At 40.6% G+C, this 17,112-nt stretch overlaps 1 protein-coding gene across 4 annotated transcripts in view; it reads left to right on the forward strand.

Moving 5' to 3' along the window:
- The window catches only part of LOC127498800 (neuronal PAS domain-containing protein 3), a 325,272-nt gene extending 308,481 nt beyond the window's left edge, over positions 1-16,791 (forward strand). For 3 of the 4 annotated variants that reach the window (XM_051868546.1, XM_051868548.1, XM_051868549.1), the window contains 5 exons: positions 3,110-3,303; positions 4,836-4,942; positions 10,469-10,616; positions 10,988-11,103; positions 12,228-16,791. In XM_051868546.1, coding sequence (XP_051724506.1) covers positions 3,110-3,303; positions 4,836-4,942; positions 10,469-10,616; positions 10,988-11,103; positions 12,228-13,624 — 1,962 coding nt within the window. In that variant the 3' untranslated portion in view covers positions 13,625-16,791. The remainder of the gene's footprint in view (positions 1-3,109; positions 3,304-4,835; positions 4,943-10,468; positions 10,617-10,987; positions 11,104-12,227) is intronic. The other variant, XM_051868547.1, reaches the window with a different exon arrangement.
- The last annotated feature ends 321 nt before the right edge of the window (positions 16,792-17,112 follow it).

Raw genomic sequence — 17,112 nt, forward strand, 5'->3', positions numbered from 1 at the left:
TAGTTGTGTTTGAGTCCCTCAGTTGTCCTTCATGTGAAAAGATGGATCTCAAAATCATTCAGTCACTGTTGTAAAGGGTTAAAATATGCAAAAGATGGTGGAAAACTGAAGATTTTTTGGGACCTGGAGATTTTTTCTGAAGAACAGAGCTCAGTTTAACTGCTCAGGACAAACAAGAGACTCATGAACAACCATCACAAAACAAAATAACAGTCGTAGATCATCCAGATAACCACACACAGTATTAAGAATCAATGGTTCACATACTTATGAATGGGGTCGTTTTAATAAATTCAGCTATTTTTTTGTCTTATGGATTATATGTAAACATCTTTTATGTAAAATATCTTACTCAGGACAGTACTAAATAAAAAATAACATGCATTTTGTATGATGTCTCTTATTTTGTTAAGATTTTGCACATTTTCACAGATTCTGCAAGTGGTTCACATACTTTTTCTTGCAACTATATATATATATATATATATATATATATATATATATATATTACCGACCCCAAACTTTTGAACATTAATGTATGATTTATAATTGTGTACTATTGCAATAATGGATCCAGGACCAGTGATTAGATGCACCTTTTGCACTTCTTAATGCGGTAACCATAGCCAATACTACTGATAAAGCAGATCACCGAAGCCTGTACTTTAGTGTCAATCAGATTGTAAATAAAGAAGTAGATGATTGTTTGGATGTGTCTTTGAGTGAACGACTGAGATCCAAACCCCCCTGCTGCATCCATCTGGACATAGATTGGATGCAAATAAGCGTGAAGTCGGGGAGCGCACTAACCCATGGCATAAATATTCACACATGCACATTCGCATATATTACCAGCCAGACAAGGACACTTCTTATTGCATTTACTCCAAATTAAGTCAATATTTGTGTTGTTACATAATACAAAAGTATGAATTTTGCATACGGCGCGCCGGCATTAGGTGATAGGCGCGCATCATGGCTGTTTATATCTCCTCTTCACTCTGGAGGTCAAATCAAAGTGAATTCTTCTCCAGCTTAAACCTGTCTTTTCTTTTTTTGCCAAGGCGTCTCGGCCCCCGGCTCAGTTAATGCACTCATGTAAAAGCTCTCTATCATTACTTGTGCCGTATCGCATTTCAAAAGCACTCCAGAGAATCCCTAGGAACAGATGAATCTTATTTCTTATGTATACCTATTCTATATTCACCGACGCGGTGACGGGCGGGGGAAAGAAAGAGAGAGAGCATTGTGTGCTGAACCATGAATTATAAAAATTGATCCCTTTGTTATGTTGGCTTGTATTAAATTGAGATATGCTATGCGGCTGCCTCTCGCTGCGGCCGCGGTGAACCCTTGCCATGTCAGTTTGCATTTAGCAGCCTGAGCATATTTAATGTTTTGCCAGAGCTTATGATGTTCTTGCCAAGAGCACTCCTGCAGCAATTCACCGACGAGTCTCTCTTTGTGGCAATTACTTCAAAAGTTTTATTTTCCAACCAACTTTTGATGCCCCTCGCTTTGGGCTTCAGTAGAATCATTTCCATTTTGTATGCTTTTAATATGACTCAGTGTTTATTTATTGAAAGACTCAGTGTTATAGAGATATGTGGAGATGGATATGTATTCTGGAGGCAGCGTGTGTTTTGTGTGGGCTGGCGCTCTCTGGTGTGCCGCTCTGTTTATGAGAATCCGTGCATGGGTTTGATACGGGCCGTAATTGGACATCACCTTCTGATCGCAGTGTGCTGTGATGTCTTATTGAAGCTCGGCAACAGCTGCATCAAGTGCGTTTGCATTAGTTTATCTGTCTGATGCGCGCTCGCGTCATGATAATACAGTCATCGAACACCAGAAACAAACATTTTGCCAACTTTCATTTATCTAAGAATACATATTCAACCAGTTGCATGCTGCTTTTATGAACAGTTATTAGTAGAAATATTACATTAAATATTTGTACAATGAAAAATGGTTGGAAACATGGGGATTTGGGTATTCTCCTCAACCACCACCTTTAAACCACCTAAAATCTAGAAAATAAAAGGTCAGGACTGTTATTTGTCAGCTACTCAACTACTAATTCTGGAGAACTTTAGAGAGAAAAAAAATCAAGCATGCACATTCCAGAAAATATCCTTTTTGCTGTTAAAATAACAATAAAAAAATATCAAATATAAGCCCAAAGTAAACCGTGCTTGAAAAATGAGGATTTCCTCACTGAATACAGCATCATTGAACTTTACAGTCGTCTTTAATTGGCCCCTGATTTGAGATGGCTTTTGAATTGTGTGAAGTTCGAACAAACTCTCTCAGCTCTAAACCAGGAGAATCACTCTTTTTCAGTGACTGTGGCAGTCCGTCGTTCCTGGGGTTTGGGTTTGCTTGTCCCTCAGCGGAAACGTACAAAGCATCAAAGAGCCCCGCCGGCCTGAGCACTCTGTGACTTCGGGGCCGAGACTGTCTATATGAATGATGCTAATAGCATCTCACCAATCTCTGAGGTGAACCAATGAAAGGATAGTGTCAGAAGTTTAAAACACTACAAAAACAATCCCCTCCAGGTTTCCCTTGGTGATTAAAATAGATGGATCCAAAAAAGAACTTTGTTACCGATCTAGTCGATGCATCCTCTGGGCAAAACGAGCTACAAAAGACTTTAAAGCATTACAAACTTTAAAGCCAGGCAAAAAGTAATTAGTTCCTCTGCCTTTGTTATCTCTTGATTATTTCAGAAAGAAATTGTGCTTTTTGTGTGTTTTTTTTTTTTTTAATATTTCATGTATATAACTGGTACAAGAACCTGAGAATCTTGGTTTGGATCTTGGTCAAGTGTACACTAGTGCACAGAGTACATATTGGATTATCAAAGAGCTTTGTCTGTTTTCTGAGTTCAGCCTGCTTTAAAATGGAGGTGGATAAAGATCGGTTGGCCGTTTTTTTATACTGGCCATGTTCTCTGATCCGTGCAGAGAAGGACTGCACAGAAGTTATTTGACTTCATCTGGTTTATTTTCTTTTATCTTTATACTGTGGTTTGATACTTACTAAAGGGTTTTCATGTAATTGCATCTGATCTGTTCATAATTTTCCGCTTTGTGTCCTCTTCAAGGTTATCCACATTACCGGCAGGCTGCGGATAAGAATGGCATTAACACACAGTCGTTCGGTACCCAATCAAATCATGGGCATGGTCGTGGTGGCACACGCACTTCCTCCGCCAACCATCAACGAGGTTCGGATCGACTGCCAGATGTTTGTTACACGGGTCAACATGGATCTCAACATTGTCTACTGTGAAAACAGGTAATACTCTTTATATAATATGCTCAGTCCAGTTTTACTTGACTAATGTTAATCTCTAAGAGAGCAACAGTTTTACATTGTCCTTATTTTGCAAACCTTAGATGCATTGCCTAGTATTGTGTGCAGTTTGAATGAAGAGATTTTTTATCTGCCCTAAAGAATGATAAATGGTGCAAAAAGAATTTCAATTTCGGCTGCTTAAGAGTTCAAAATATGACATTATTGTAGAACTGAAGGATCAGCGGGTGAAAATGTGTTTTGCTAGAGTGGATAATCAGCCACACAGTAATGTTCATATGCAGTTCATTATAGAGCTGATAGTGATGAGTTCTGCTTAAACGCAATCCCAGAATGACCTTGTTTCAACATCTATCGCTCGTTTGAAAAGCCGGCCAAGAAAAAACCCTCTTTTGTACTTACAAAACATCTGTGGTTCCACTGCTGCCCCATAAAATGAGAACATCTTAATTTGGCCTGGCTTGAAAGGAAATATCATATTAGTTTTATTAGTTTTATTTATATCTCTGGGATTGAAGTCATCCCAGCGTCTGCTAAAATTTTTACCACTCCCCTGCACTTAACATATTTATGAGAGAATGGAATCGGGCCAAGTCTATAGCGGAGTTATCATCACAGCAAAAGCCTGCTTTAAAATGGAGGTGGATAGAGATTGGTTGGCCATTTTTTTTATACTGGCCATGTTCTCTGATCCGTGTAGAGAAGGACTGCAGGTTAGAGTCGAATAATGTCTTAAAATACGCTGCTAATAGTATTTGCCCAACTGAAAGGCATTTTGTATGGTTTTAACCACCTGTTTTTATCAAATTTTCAATACTTCAGTGATAATTGCTTTTAGATTCAGCAAGCAGTTGGTAAAGCTACAGTAGGTCAGAAAATATTACGTCTACATTGAAAACAGGCTGACAGCTTGCCATCACAGATGGAAACCTTTTTAATGAATAAAATCTGGTGCACTTTATATTTAGCTTACAGAAGGGCTGGGAAATCAGAATCTCCTTATCAGTGAGGTTTACTCGAAACCAATCAGGGCCACGTTTCCCAAAAGCATCAAAAGTAGATTGTAGAACCATTGCCACCAATGGTCTCTACAATCAACTTGGCTCACAATGCTTTTGGGAAACGCAGCCTATGTCGTTGCCCTATTTTGATCTGTCATTGACTGGGAGGAGATGATAACCCACAGTAAGTGGACTGCTCCACTTTGCATATTGATGTTGGCTTTATTGGATCAGAACAGCACAATTGGTTCTGATAAATAGCTAATATATAATAATTTGCTGATGCTAATGTTTAATGGTGATTACATTGTGGGTGAATATTGAAGTCAACATGAACTGCCAATCACAACACTTTTTTTTTTTCCCCCATAATGTGTTCACAAGATTTTCAGTGGACAAAAAAGATGTATCAAGAGTCTTGATTTGAGTGACTATTGATCAAACTGCTTAAAAATAGTGGAAAAAAACAAAATGGTGTCAATTTTGATTTTATGTTGAAATAATCCTTTCCAGAATCAGCGACTACATGGACCTGACACCTGTCGACATCGTAGGGAAGAGATGTTATCACTTCATTCATGCAGAGGACGTGGAAGGCATTCGGCAAAGCCATTTAGACTGTGAGTATCTACTCCGAAATCCATCCAATCAATCTGTGCAGCCACCCAACAGTGCCAAAAACTACAGGATGGTTGTTAAAGAGCAAGATTCAGTGTCCTTACATGCTTTAGCGGGACTCATTGATCATTGGTCAATGACATCCTGAGAGCACACTGTGTTACGTGCCAAAGCTGGTGTAATGTGTTCACTGCAGCACTTCAGCGTAATGGGACAGCAGTGTGACAGGCAAGATTATCCATGCTAGCGGTTCTTCTTATAACTGTCCATGAAGAACCATTTCCCTCTGCCAGACGGGTAGGCAAGCGCACATCTTCCAAACAAGTCCCGTATCGCTCGCGAGGCACAGAACGCGGCTGAGAATCTCTGTTCGTTTGACAGTCTTACACATTTCACTCCTCCTTTCAGATTAAGTTGCTCCTCTCAATGTACAGACACCACATTTCGAGTGCATTTTTATGTCATGTAGTATTCATCTGGCCCGATCCACCGCTGCAGAGCTCTTTGAAGGTTCCTCAACCTTTTGCACGCGCTGCTTTCATTGCGCTCGGCAGGAGGGCCGCTGACCGTCTGGAGGAACGTTCATGCTTTTTGAATATCCTAAATCATCTGTTAAGTGTGTTTTGGCAGCACACCTTTTCCGCTCCCCTCCACCACCATGGCAGAAATTCAAAGCGTCATTGAGAGCGGCGTAGCGTTTCATACAGTAAATGTGTGTGCTGCTCTACAGCAGGCAGGTTGCCATTATTTAAGTAGTGAGGGTTGAGGCACAGAAAGAAGAGGAGGAGGGGGATAAATCCCTCGTTTTATTAGGTGTTTGCAGAGGAGGGCGGGTGTCCTTGGGGCTGGCAAGGGAATTTGGAGCTGTCTGATTAGATATTGGGAGTTCAACTGAATTAGAGCGCAATTACCACTGTATTGCACTGTCCCTTTGCCTTAAAAAGCCACCAGATTGGGTCCATTAGACCTTGATTTGAAACCCAGCGGAGGCAGAGGAGAGAGGACTGAAGCCCTGGATTGCATTGATAGCAGAGAGAGAGAAAGAGATGGTGTGAAAGGAGAGAGAGGAATAGACACTAAGAGAGAACTGCACATCCCCAGCTACCCCTGGTTTCTAACCATCTATTACGCATTAGCGTGGCGGCAATCAACATAAATCTAGCCGCACTGCGAATGGCCGGTCATGTCGCTGCAGTAGAGAGTGGATAGGGATGCCGTTCCTGCATTTTACTTTGTACGTTTATGCTCGATATGTTAAAATGTGGTTAGCTGGTTGAAACAGTGTTTGAAAATTTGCTTCCCAAGCTGTAATCTACTCATAATTTAAAGAAGTTCAACTACAGTCAAGTGATGCTTTTAAAAAAACAATTAAGCTACCATGCAGTGACAATGAATCTATTCATGAGGCAATGTACATGCACATGCACAATCTTACATTGATTATCCTGAATAACCTGGCAACATTTAATGTCATGTAAATGCATTAAAGTTTCCTTCTACCTGGTAAAAGTCAAACACTTTATGCAAATAATGATGGGCACACCTAGATTTTTTTTTCTTTAGAAAAACCTAATTTCACAGCTAATGTGAACCTTTTCTTTTTTTTTGTTACAGCTCTGCGTTTTAGGAAAAAACATATTTTCAGTTATCTGCATCTTTGTTCAAATAAATGACCATTCAATATTATTTTCTGTTCTATAAGAGCAATATTTATCTAGTACAAAAACAAAAAAACTGAATCTAATTGAACTCAATCTTAATTTAAGCAGATAAAGTTACACCAAATACTGCACCAATAACTAATACAACTAGAAAAAGGTAGATAAATAGGTTGAATTGATTCAGCAAGTTCCTTCAAATGAGAGAGAGCATAGTTTAAGAGAGTTTTATTATTGCTAATTATTCCTGCTGTCACACTACTTGCTACTTTTTAGTTTTACTCCTCAACAAGGGTTTCAGAAAGACAAGGTTATCCTAGCACAGCTAAATGCACTATAATGACGTGTGTGTCATCTCTGCTTCTATCAAAGCCAGATCTTCAGGTGTCTGCATGAGCAAGACGTGCGTGACTAAGAAGCAGATACACCGATCTCCCGCTGATTGCTAATCAGACACTGATATCAGATCACACTGGGCCATCAGATTGGTTAGAGCCAGGGATAAGAGGGATGATGTCAGTCTGGTCAAACCTCTCGGTAGATCTGTGCTGCAGATGCAATGACGTGTGCAGCACAGAGAAGATGTTTCCTTTGGCTTGAGTGCATGTGGCAGTGTTCTTAATGCATTGAGATGTATGATATATTACAGATACATATTGGAGAGCTCAAAAGTGTTTAAGGGCTTGACAGAGCAGATTTGTTCAAACTGAGCACCTGGACCTACAGTTGCTTAAAGAGTTGTTTATGCTCCTTTATAAAATTGGAAGTTCAGACAAGATTCTGACTTTCAAAGTGGGTGAAAATCCTGTTAAATGCAGTTGCTTGACAACCATAAACAACTTACAGTTGGGCTTATAAACTATATTGTCAGAAGAATTGTTTATTGATTATTAATTCATTTAATTCCTATTTCTGTTACTGCCATTTTATAAAAGCAATAAGGCACTCAAGGCTGTCCATAAACAGTGGTTTTAACTACAGTCAAGGTAAACTCACTGTACTGCTTCTCATGGCCTTTTTACTACTTGTAGGACATGCTGAAACATGAACTGTCATCTGTTTGTCTAACGTCTTAATTTGAGCTTTATAACTGGATAAAAATTAGCTCTAGTTTACTGAAGGAAAATGAGAAAGTCGACTGTGGTGCTCATAAAGCATTTGAGAGCAGGTGTTTTATATGGGCAGAAATGCATTGTGACAGCTCTGACCTCACCTGTGTCAGCTTCAGAACAGGACCAACACGGCTTAAATTAATAAAAGACACTGTGTTACATGACTACGTATAATACTCACCGCATAAATGCTCCGCGGGTGTGTGTGTGTGTTTTTACCAGCTGAGAAAGAGAGCGAGAGAGAGACAGAGGTGGGAAACGATGGCTCACAGAAGTGTGGAGAAACCCCAGGAGACTGAAGCTCTGTGCCTGAAGGCAGACTACAAGAGCTGGTCTCTGAAGAGTAGTTCAAACTGACTTTAATGAAAAACTCCCTTCACTCCTTATTGTGCTTGAAGATAGACTCCACAGCTGCGGAAAAATACACCTGCTCTAACACCCATCGCATGTACCGCTGACAATGTTTCTTCAGGTTTCTTCCATAATGGATTCAGAGTAAATATGAAATAGATGTTTCTGTATCCATGGATATACTGTATTTACGTCAGCAGCGATTCATTTGAATGTATTGTTGTTGTTGTAATGTAATGTAAGGTTTAGCCAAGGTTGTCAACCAGCTCTAACTAGTCTGACTTCTGTCCCAATGGCTAGGCTTCTCAACCAGTGCATGGCCATAAACAGCAAGCTTTGACGAGTTAGAAACTTCATTTATCTGGATTTTACACCACTAGGACATCTTTAAAACCAGCAGATGATTGCATCTTTACTTGTAGTTATTCTAAATGCCTTGAAACTGTGATAATGCTTTGAAAATATTGATTGATATATTGGCCAACATGTTGACTTCCTCTGCTGGCAAAGTTTCGCCATTTGATCCAAAGAATACAAGTTAGAAACCTCCAATTCACTTGTCCAGCCAAACCCTGCCTAGGTGCTGCAGATCTGCATGTCTGCTCTCTCATTCATAAAAGGCTTGTCTTTACAATAATACCCCAGTGGACTGCAAGGACTTTTCCATAAAGCAATTTCACGGGTGTAAATTACTTACTTTTATATGACAGTGACACCCTCTACCCCTCCTGCTGGAAGTGAGGCCACGCTGGGTAAAGGGTATCTGAAAGGTAGCTGCTATTATGGAAGGGATCCAAGTGATTTAACAGAACTGAAGGACAGAGGCCCTGGCGCAGAGAGAGCGAGAGAGATAGAATGAGAAAGAACGGAAGTAGAGAGGGAGAGAGACAGAGAGAGAGAGAGATCGTCCTGCAGGCTTGCCTGAGGCTCCAGGAGAAGGCAGGCAGATTAAAGAGGCCGTATTCCTTTTAAAGCCTCCAAAAGCAGCCAACGACTCCTGCACCGGGAAAAAAAAAAAAGGATACAGAAAGTGAAGAGCAAGGAGGGGGAGAGAGAAAGGGGGTGGCTTCATTACCACTAAATCAATAACTCAAGCAGCCCCTGATTGATTTAATGGCAGCGTAACTGGAAGGGGGTTAAAAAATAAGCCTCACCTGTACAGACGTGGTGCCGGGCGGAGCAGAGAGGGCCAGCACATCAAATGCAATGCAGATGAGATCAGGTTTAAAGGCAGAGGGAAAAAATGTCCTGGAAACCTGTAGACAGTAATGAAGGTTTAAAGGGACCGCTCCGACTCGTGTATTCACAGATAGAGGGGGGAAAATTGCTGTATATGTATGACATTATTGAATATATTGAAGCTGTACGCTACTTATCCTCTTTTACATTGTTTCAATTTAATGTACTTTACTCTCTAAATATAACAGTGAGAATTTAAAACTATTTCAAATGAAAAAGAACATTTTCATCTCTTTTTAAATTAGTACAGTTGAAGTTGCTTTTAGGGAATATTTACCATAGCAATTTTTTATTTTATCATCAGCTCTGTCATTTCACATGCAAAATATGTTTTACAGCACTTTTGCTTAGATACATTCCATGTATACTGAACCCTTCCATAGACTCTCAGTAGCATGTAAACTTTGTTGAAGAGAATGAAGGTGAGTCAAGGACATGCTCACTGGCCACAGCGAACAAGTCAGATAAACAACTCATGGCTTTTTGTCTCAATTTTCTGGAGTTACAGCTTAGTTTTACATTTATTGGTACAGAAAGCAGTCTGTGAACTAAAGTCAATTATCAGAGCCTTTGGGACGGGCTCTTAAACAATGCTATTAGTCTGTAATGATTTTAATTACTAGACTTATTCTTATATAAATCATTCTTCTCAATGGACTCTTTTTATGGAAAGGGCTATTTGTAGCTGTAATTAAACCCAGAATCTGAATTTACTGCCGTGCTTGGATTCAGACTGTTTCTGTTTTGCAGAACAATGATTAATGCAAATTCATATTATTTGAGATCGCCATTTAGCGCTTAATTTAGCCAAAATTATGGCAACTGCCACAGTGTCTTCACATGAGTAGCCTCAGACAAGGACACAATTACAGAGCCCTTAGCAAACAGTCACAGCGCCCTCTGCTGGGCCTTGGAGATTAATAATGTTCAAGATGTTAACACAGCATGAAATAATGGATAGGGTTGAGCTTTACCTGGGCGCACTAAATGCAAATATTATGATTATTAATAATCGTTGTTGTAATTAAACCCGAGTATATGCATTACTGTAAACTTGTGACTTAAGCAGTCTCATTTCATATATTAAATTGCTCACAGGTTTATTCCCTCTTTTTTCCTCTTCTATTTTCCTTCTTTTCCTTTCTGGTATCCTCTCCTCTTTCTATAGTGATGAATAAAGGTCAATGTGTGACAAAGTATTACCGCTGGATTCAGAAGAATGGAGGTTATATCTGGATTCAGTCCAGTGCCACTATTGCAATCAACGCCAAAAACGCCAATGAAAAAAACATCATCTGGGTCAACTATGTACTGAGGTATATGAGTCTTTTACTTTGATGAAAATGCCATATCTTTAGATTTAGATTTGTTCCATACAGCACTGTAACAAGATGAAAGTACAGTATTTCCCACTTGAGAGAGTTAGTAATAGTCTCCTTTTTTGTAAGATGACGAAGGCTAAACACACCAATCTTCACCAAAGTGCTTCTGGGTCTGTGTACGGGCTTAGAGATCATTAGAATGCTCTGTGGTTTGGGCTGCAGTGAATCAATCAGGATGTCTGGAACATTCTAGAGAAGGGAGTGAAGGATGTTTCACACGGCTGTGAATGATTCTCAGCTGGCAAAGTGAATAACTTCTATCTTCTAAATGTGCCTTTTTTTGTGGTTTCTTTTTTAATGGGCAGTAATCCTGAGTACAAAGACACACCTATGGATATCGCACAGCTGCCTAACCTGCCAGAGAAAGCATCAGAGTCCTCGGAAACATCTGATTCTGAATCCGACTCCAAGGAGAACTCTGGTAGCGTACCACTCTCATCACATTCCATTGCGAATATTATACTATTTGCTACAAAACAGTTCAGAATAAGTGGAAGGTTGCTGGTTTGATCCCTACATGGAGCAAGCCATAAACCCATTATTATGCCCTTGAGCAGGAGAATTAAAGCCTGCTCTTTTTGCTCCATGGTTTTTGTCCCTGTTCATGGAACTGTTCCTGGTGACATCAGATTATATATTTTAAATAAATTATAAATCAAGTAGCCTTGTAAAATAACACTACATACAACACACTTTTCTTTTAACCAAATGTCTCATCTGAGGGCTCTTACTGTGTAAAATATCTTCATTTCAATAATTACTGGAAATTATGTAGGACAAGGAAATGTGGTGCTTTCGACATGTCCCTAAAACTGGTGTAAATAGTCAATTAAAACTCCACAGCCAGTTGGAAATATTAATTATACATTCCAAAAGAAGATGAAGTGAGATTCCAGAGATGGTGGAGGCTGTGAATGAACAAGGCCGGTTGACAGTCTGGGGAAAGTGCCAACATATTGGCCCCTGAGCATCTCTGCCTGCCGAGCCTTTTGCCAGCCTTCATCACAAAGGTTACAGACTGTGCCAGCTGCAGCTGGACCAAACCATGCCCTCTTCTCCTCTCAGACTCCCTACCCATCTCTACACCCCGCCTTCTCCTTCTGTCTTTCTCTGTCTCTTTATCTCTCTGTCTCTCTCACTGTTTCTCTTCCAATGCAGACATGTTTTTCCTAAGGCCAGAATTTCCAAATTCCCCCACCCCCATCAAGGTCACTGAATAGAATTCGAGCCTTTCATGACAAAATTAATGACTAATGATACATCACATCATATATAAGTCAGCAGTGGCTGATGCTGTAGCCAAAACAAAGAACATCAAAGAACACTTTATGTCCCCAGTGCAATGATGTCCTGTACTTTAGAAGCGTAATATATATCCAACTGGAGCACTTCCAACTATCTAAGCTTTCAATGAAAACCCTTAATGTTAAACTCCTGATCATGTTTAGTGAACTATGGTTCTTGTGTGAGGAACCTTACCTTTGTCTAATAAACTATGATGATGTGTATGGAAACTTGTCCTCTAAACCTTTTTCTTTCTCCCAGAAGACAACGAAAACTCCAAGTCAGATGGGAAGGGGAATCAGTCTTCCGAGAACAGTGAAGATCCAGAGTCGGACAGTAAGAAACAGACGGGCCGGCCGCCAGAGCAAGAGATGAGACGACAGGAGGAAGGAGACAGTTCCAGCAATCCAGAAAGTCAGGACAGTGATGATAGTCTGGAACCTTCTGACTGTGAAACTGACCACAAGGAGGGCCGCCTGGGTGGTTTACACATAAAGGTAGAGCGTTATGGCGACGGCGAGGTGGAAGAATTGCAGGACTCACCCTCCTCTTGCTCCTCAGAAGAAGAGGATGATGCAGAAGATATTGTGAAAGACTGCAACAGTGGACGAGAGCTGAGCGGGCCGGCAATGAGTAAACACCAGAAGAGAAAGAAGAGGAGGAAAAAGCAGAAATGGGATGGTAGCCGGCAACGTCTTCGTCTGTCTCCCTCGGCTGCTGCCACCCCCAGCCCTGGCAGCCTGGACCCCACCCTCGGAGACCAGCCTCCCCTTCTGCTTCCACCCTCCCCGACCAGTTCCTCTGTGCTGAAGATCAAGACTGAGATGTCGGAACCTATAAACTTCGACAACGACAGCAGCATCTGGAACTACCCACCCAATCGAGAGATCTCCCGTAACGAGTCTCCCTACAGCATGACAAAACCCCACGACACCTTCCCTTCCCCCCCACCTGCCGGCCTGCAGGTGTCCATCCCCGACTCCGTCCTTACTCCACCTGGTGCCGAGGGTGGAGGAGGCAGCAGAAAGCCCAACTTCAGTGGCAACAGTAGCAGTGGCAACAATAACAGCGCCCCCACCTCCGTCTCCAGTGCAACTCCAGGCAGCTTGGTTCCTCCTTCCAGTTCCACAACCGCTGACCCGCTCTCTCCACCTCTCTCTGCCTCGCCGCGGGACAAGCAGCAGGGTACGCCCACCTCCTCCGGTTCCCTGCTCTACACCAGTGATCTGGAAGCCCTGCAGAGGTTACAAGCGGGGAACGTGGTGCTTCCATTGGTGCACAGAGTCACAGGCACGCTTGCCGCCACCAGCACGGCTTCCCCGCGAGTCTACACCACTGGAACAATCCGATACGCCCCGGCAGATGTCAGCCTGGCAATGCAGGGAAACCTCCTGCCTAACGCCCACACTGCTGTGAACTTTGTGGATGGGCCCGGCTTTGGCATAGACCCCAAGACACCCATGGAGATGCTTTACCATCACGTTCACCGGCTCAACATGTCCACCCCCTTTGGGGCCGCAGTCAGCGGAGCTGGACTCACGCAGATGCCTGCTGCTAACGTCTTCACCACAGCAGAGGGACTCTTTTCCACGCTTCCGTTTCCCGTCTACAGCAACGGCATCCACAACACACAGACTCTGGAGCGCAAGGAGGATTGAAGCAAAACATTGAGACCATATTACTGTGTTCAACTGTGTTAAAAAGACTCTTCTGAGGCAAAAGACTGTGTATCAAAGTTGGGGAAAAGTGAGATGTTCTAGCACTTTGAATTTTGAGCAATTGAACTTGTGTAACTGAAATGAATGGTTTCTCTTCCTGTGTCTTTCTATCTTTCTATCTCTTCGACTTTCTCTTTCTTCTTTCTCGCCTCCTCACACAAGTTCTTGATGACGGTTTCTCTAAACGGACTAAACAGACTCATCTCTATTGTAAAGAGTTCCTTCTGAGCCACAGGGAATTCATAGCACTGTAGCGTATGTTTTCTCTGGGGTGAAATATTTGTCCAGAGTATCTAACATCCTCATTAGGATGTTTTAAAGGTATTAGAAAAAGAAAATTGACAAGAAAAGAAACTGTTCATGTTTCTAACGGTATCTTGATGTAATCGAGATTGATGCTGATAAAAGGATGTTACCCTATTTGATGTAGTTCAAAGGGTTTTAAGGTTCTTTCTAAAGGGGGAATAGTATTTTAGAAATAATGCTTTTTCTTCGTTTTTTTATAGCTCAACTTGCAAATCATGCATTTAAAAAAGCAATTTTAGCCGGGTATTGACCTGTGAATAGAATGTTACTATAAAATCCCAGGACATGGAACAGGTCAGTGTGAGATTTCTCCAGTTCCATCTTCTTTTTGCAGATCCATGGTGCTATCATTGAGTTACCCTCACTCAGCTGGCTGATGTAGGTACTGTTCCGGAAGTCCAGACAAATGGCGGCTTCAGAGCTTTTTTACAGAAAAGTCAAACATCTAACAGACTTCTTTTGTTTTGATTGATTTTATTATTATTATTATGTTCATCACTTACCCGTGAGCACGGGGAGAGTATTTTAACTCAATCTAATTGAGTCCGGAGAGGGATGCGCAAAAGTTAGATTTTTTTTTTTTTAAACATTGAATTTCTTTCTAATCGCTCAGTGCAACTGAGGCTAATTTTGCATCACAAACTTGAAGATGAATGTTAAAGTCCAACAGGCTTTGGTCAGAGCTATTCTTAATTGTTTTGGGGATTTTTTTTTTTTTTTTTTTAATAAATGTTTGGCTTAATTGTTTACACTCCCTCTTTAGCTTACAAGCCTGGTTTCCTTTCCGAAATCAGTTCCCCTTCATCCCTTACCCCTTAAACTCTCTCTAAAAATCACATATCAAATGGAGATTGTAATAAGGACATGCATTTTCAATCAAAAAATGTGTTTTGAAAATCCACATTCCTAATTTTTATCCACTGTTGCCAAAAAAAACTTTACTCTCACAGTTTGGTGTTAAAACACTGTGATTTGATGTTTAAAAAAAAAAACGAAAGTAATAAAACGGAAGAAAACTGTCACTTCATCCTTTGGCAGCCGTCCATCAAGTCATCTATTATGCAGCGTGATAACCGTAAACTTGTACAATGTGTAAGTGTCATTGGCTGTCAGTCTCCATAGCAACTTAAGTGTGTGTTACTATATGCAGTATATACTGAGCTAATGTAGCTGTTTTGTCCTTTGTCCTCTCTGTGCTAGTCCGGGCTTGGACGGGGAAACATTTGTTCTCCTTCCAGCCCCCTTGCAGTCTTAGTGAACCAGTGGAGGTTAGTGGATTTTGTGTGGTGGCCTTCCAATGTAGTGTCACCTTTTTTGCTGCTTCCTTTTTGTATGTATTACTTTTTTCTGTTTCTGCTATTGCTTTGCTGTTGTGTAGTCTACAGACCTCTCTCTCTTCTCAGAGATAAAAGACTCTAAACTAGCTCAAAGGTTTAAGGAGCCATTTTTTTGCCACTGAGGTATTCTGGGATTGCAGTTTCCAGCTCAAACGTGATGAGGAATAAAAAAAAAACTGAAGTAGCATTTAGCAGACTGGAACCTCAAAAGCCTCAGATGTGAAACATTCCCAGAGTCCCTTGTGCTTCTCTTGTGCATTGGGTGTATTTCATTGGTTTCCACCAAACCTGTTGACTTCAAGGACCCTGCAACTCACAGGAAATAATCATAATGAAGAAAAAAAAAAAAAAGATGACGGTAGTATTTCAGGACAATAAACAATTTTAAAGATTTCTAAAGAGATGAAAAAAGTATTTCGCACTATAAAATCTATTTTTATAGGTGTTTTGGAAATGCATGTTTACTAAGTTGATTGTTTGGTTTACTTGATTTTGTTCGGTCCAGCGGCTTTGTCAATGTTTAGTGTTTTTTAGTCTGTCCAGCAAAGGGAAGGGGGGCCTTCGTCTTTTTACCTGAATCAGGCTTCCCCCCGACATCAGGAAACTTGTGTCTGTGGTTTCTGTGAAGACGTGTTGTTACTCAAACCCAGGTCATGATATTAATGTTTTTAAAGATGATAATAACGGGGCTCGCTGTCGGAACTGTTGCAGGAGAACTTGGCGTCACTGCTGCAGGTTAACGGGATCCTAGATTTTAGTATTTTGTATGTAGAGCAGAAGTGGTGAGGACGGGGGTTTGGGGGCAGCTCCAAAAACAGACACTGTGGACCAGGAAATACACCCATATGTTACTAACAGAACAGCCGGGCGAGCTGTCTCAATGTATCTGTGTTGTGTCAAAATGATTGCTGGTGATTTAATCTTAAACTAATCTCAGCTGCTGTCAGATAAATAGTGTTTAAAATTACAATATGAGAAATCACTTCATTACCTGTGAAGACTGTGTCTGTGTTTTTAACTATTTCTTGTACAATTATACAGATTCTTTTATGAGGAACTTGGTGCCAAGTAGAAGAATATGGGAGAAAGGGGATTCTCTTAGTATCAGTGTTAACAGTGTTATAAATTCTAAGTACAAACAAATTAAAATATTAAAAAGAGAAAACTATGGTACATTTTGATTTTGTTTTTTGTTTTCAGAGAAAAGAGACAAAAAACAACTAACTAAAGCTAACTTTGAGTGCCTGGCTTATTTTTTTGGAAACACATTTTTTGTTCATTTACCATGAATAATGCTGCAATTCAAAAATGTACATACTTCATTTTACAACAGGGTTATTTTATACTTTTGTAGGTTTTCATCAGTTAAAGCGACATGTCATACATGGTTGTATTTCTGTAACACAGTTTTTTTTACCATCTTACAGGTGCCATATTCATAATAAACTTTTCTTGGATTTGTTACTATCTGGCATCATTTCTTTTACATTCTGTTCATCATAAGTGAATGCCGAACATCAGTGATTATTATTTGCGTTCCTACTTTCCGGCCTCTTTATGTTTGTTCTTTTCCTCCTATGTTTTTCTCTCGGTCTTTAGTTTTGGTTAATGTAATCGAAACCTTTTTTAATTACTTACAGGTTTCAGGTAAGGGAATATCAAAATATTCCCACGCAGCCCTGCTTGACTTTTGCTTCCACACACAATAAAGCGCACCAGGGCAAACATGTTTTAGCAGTGGCTGAGTGTCTCCTTTACGTTAGACAGATTCTCACGGGTATTTCT

This window comes from Ctenopharyngodon idella, chromosome 17, assembly GCF_019924925.1.
Source record: "Ctenopharyngodon idella isolate HZGC_01 chromosome 17, HZGC01, whole genome shotgun sequence".
Lineage (NCBI taxonomy): Eukaryota > Metazoa > Chordata > Actinopteri > Cypriniformes > Xenocyprididae > Ctenopharyngodon > Ctenopharyngodon idella.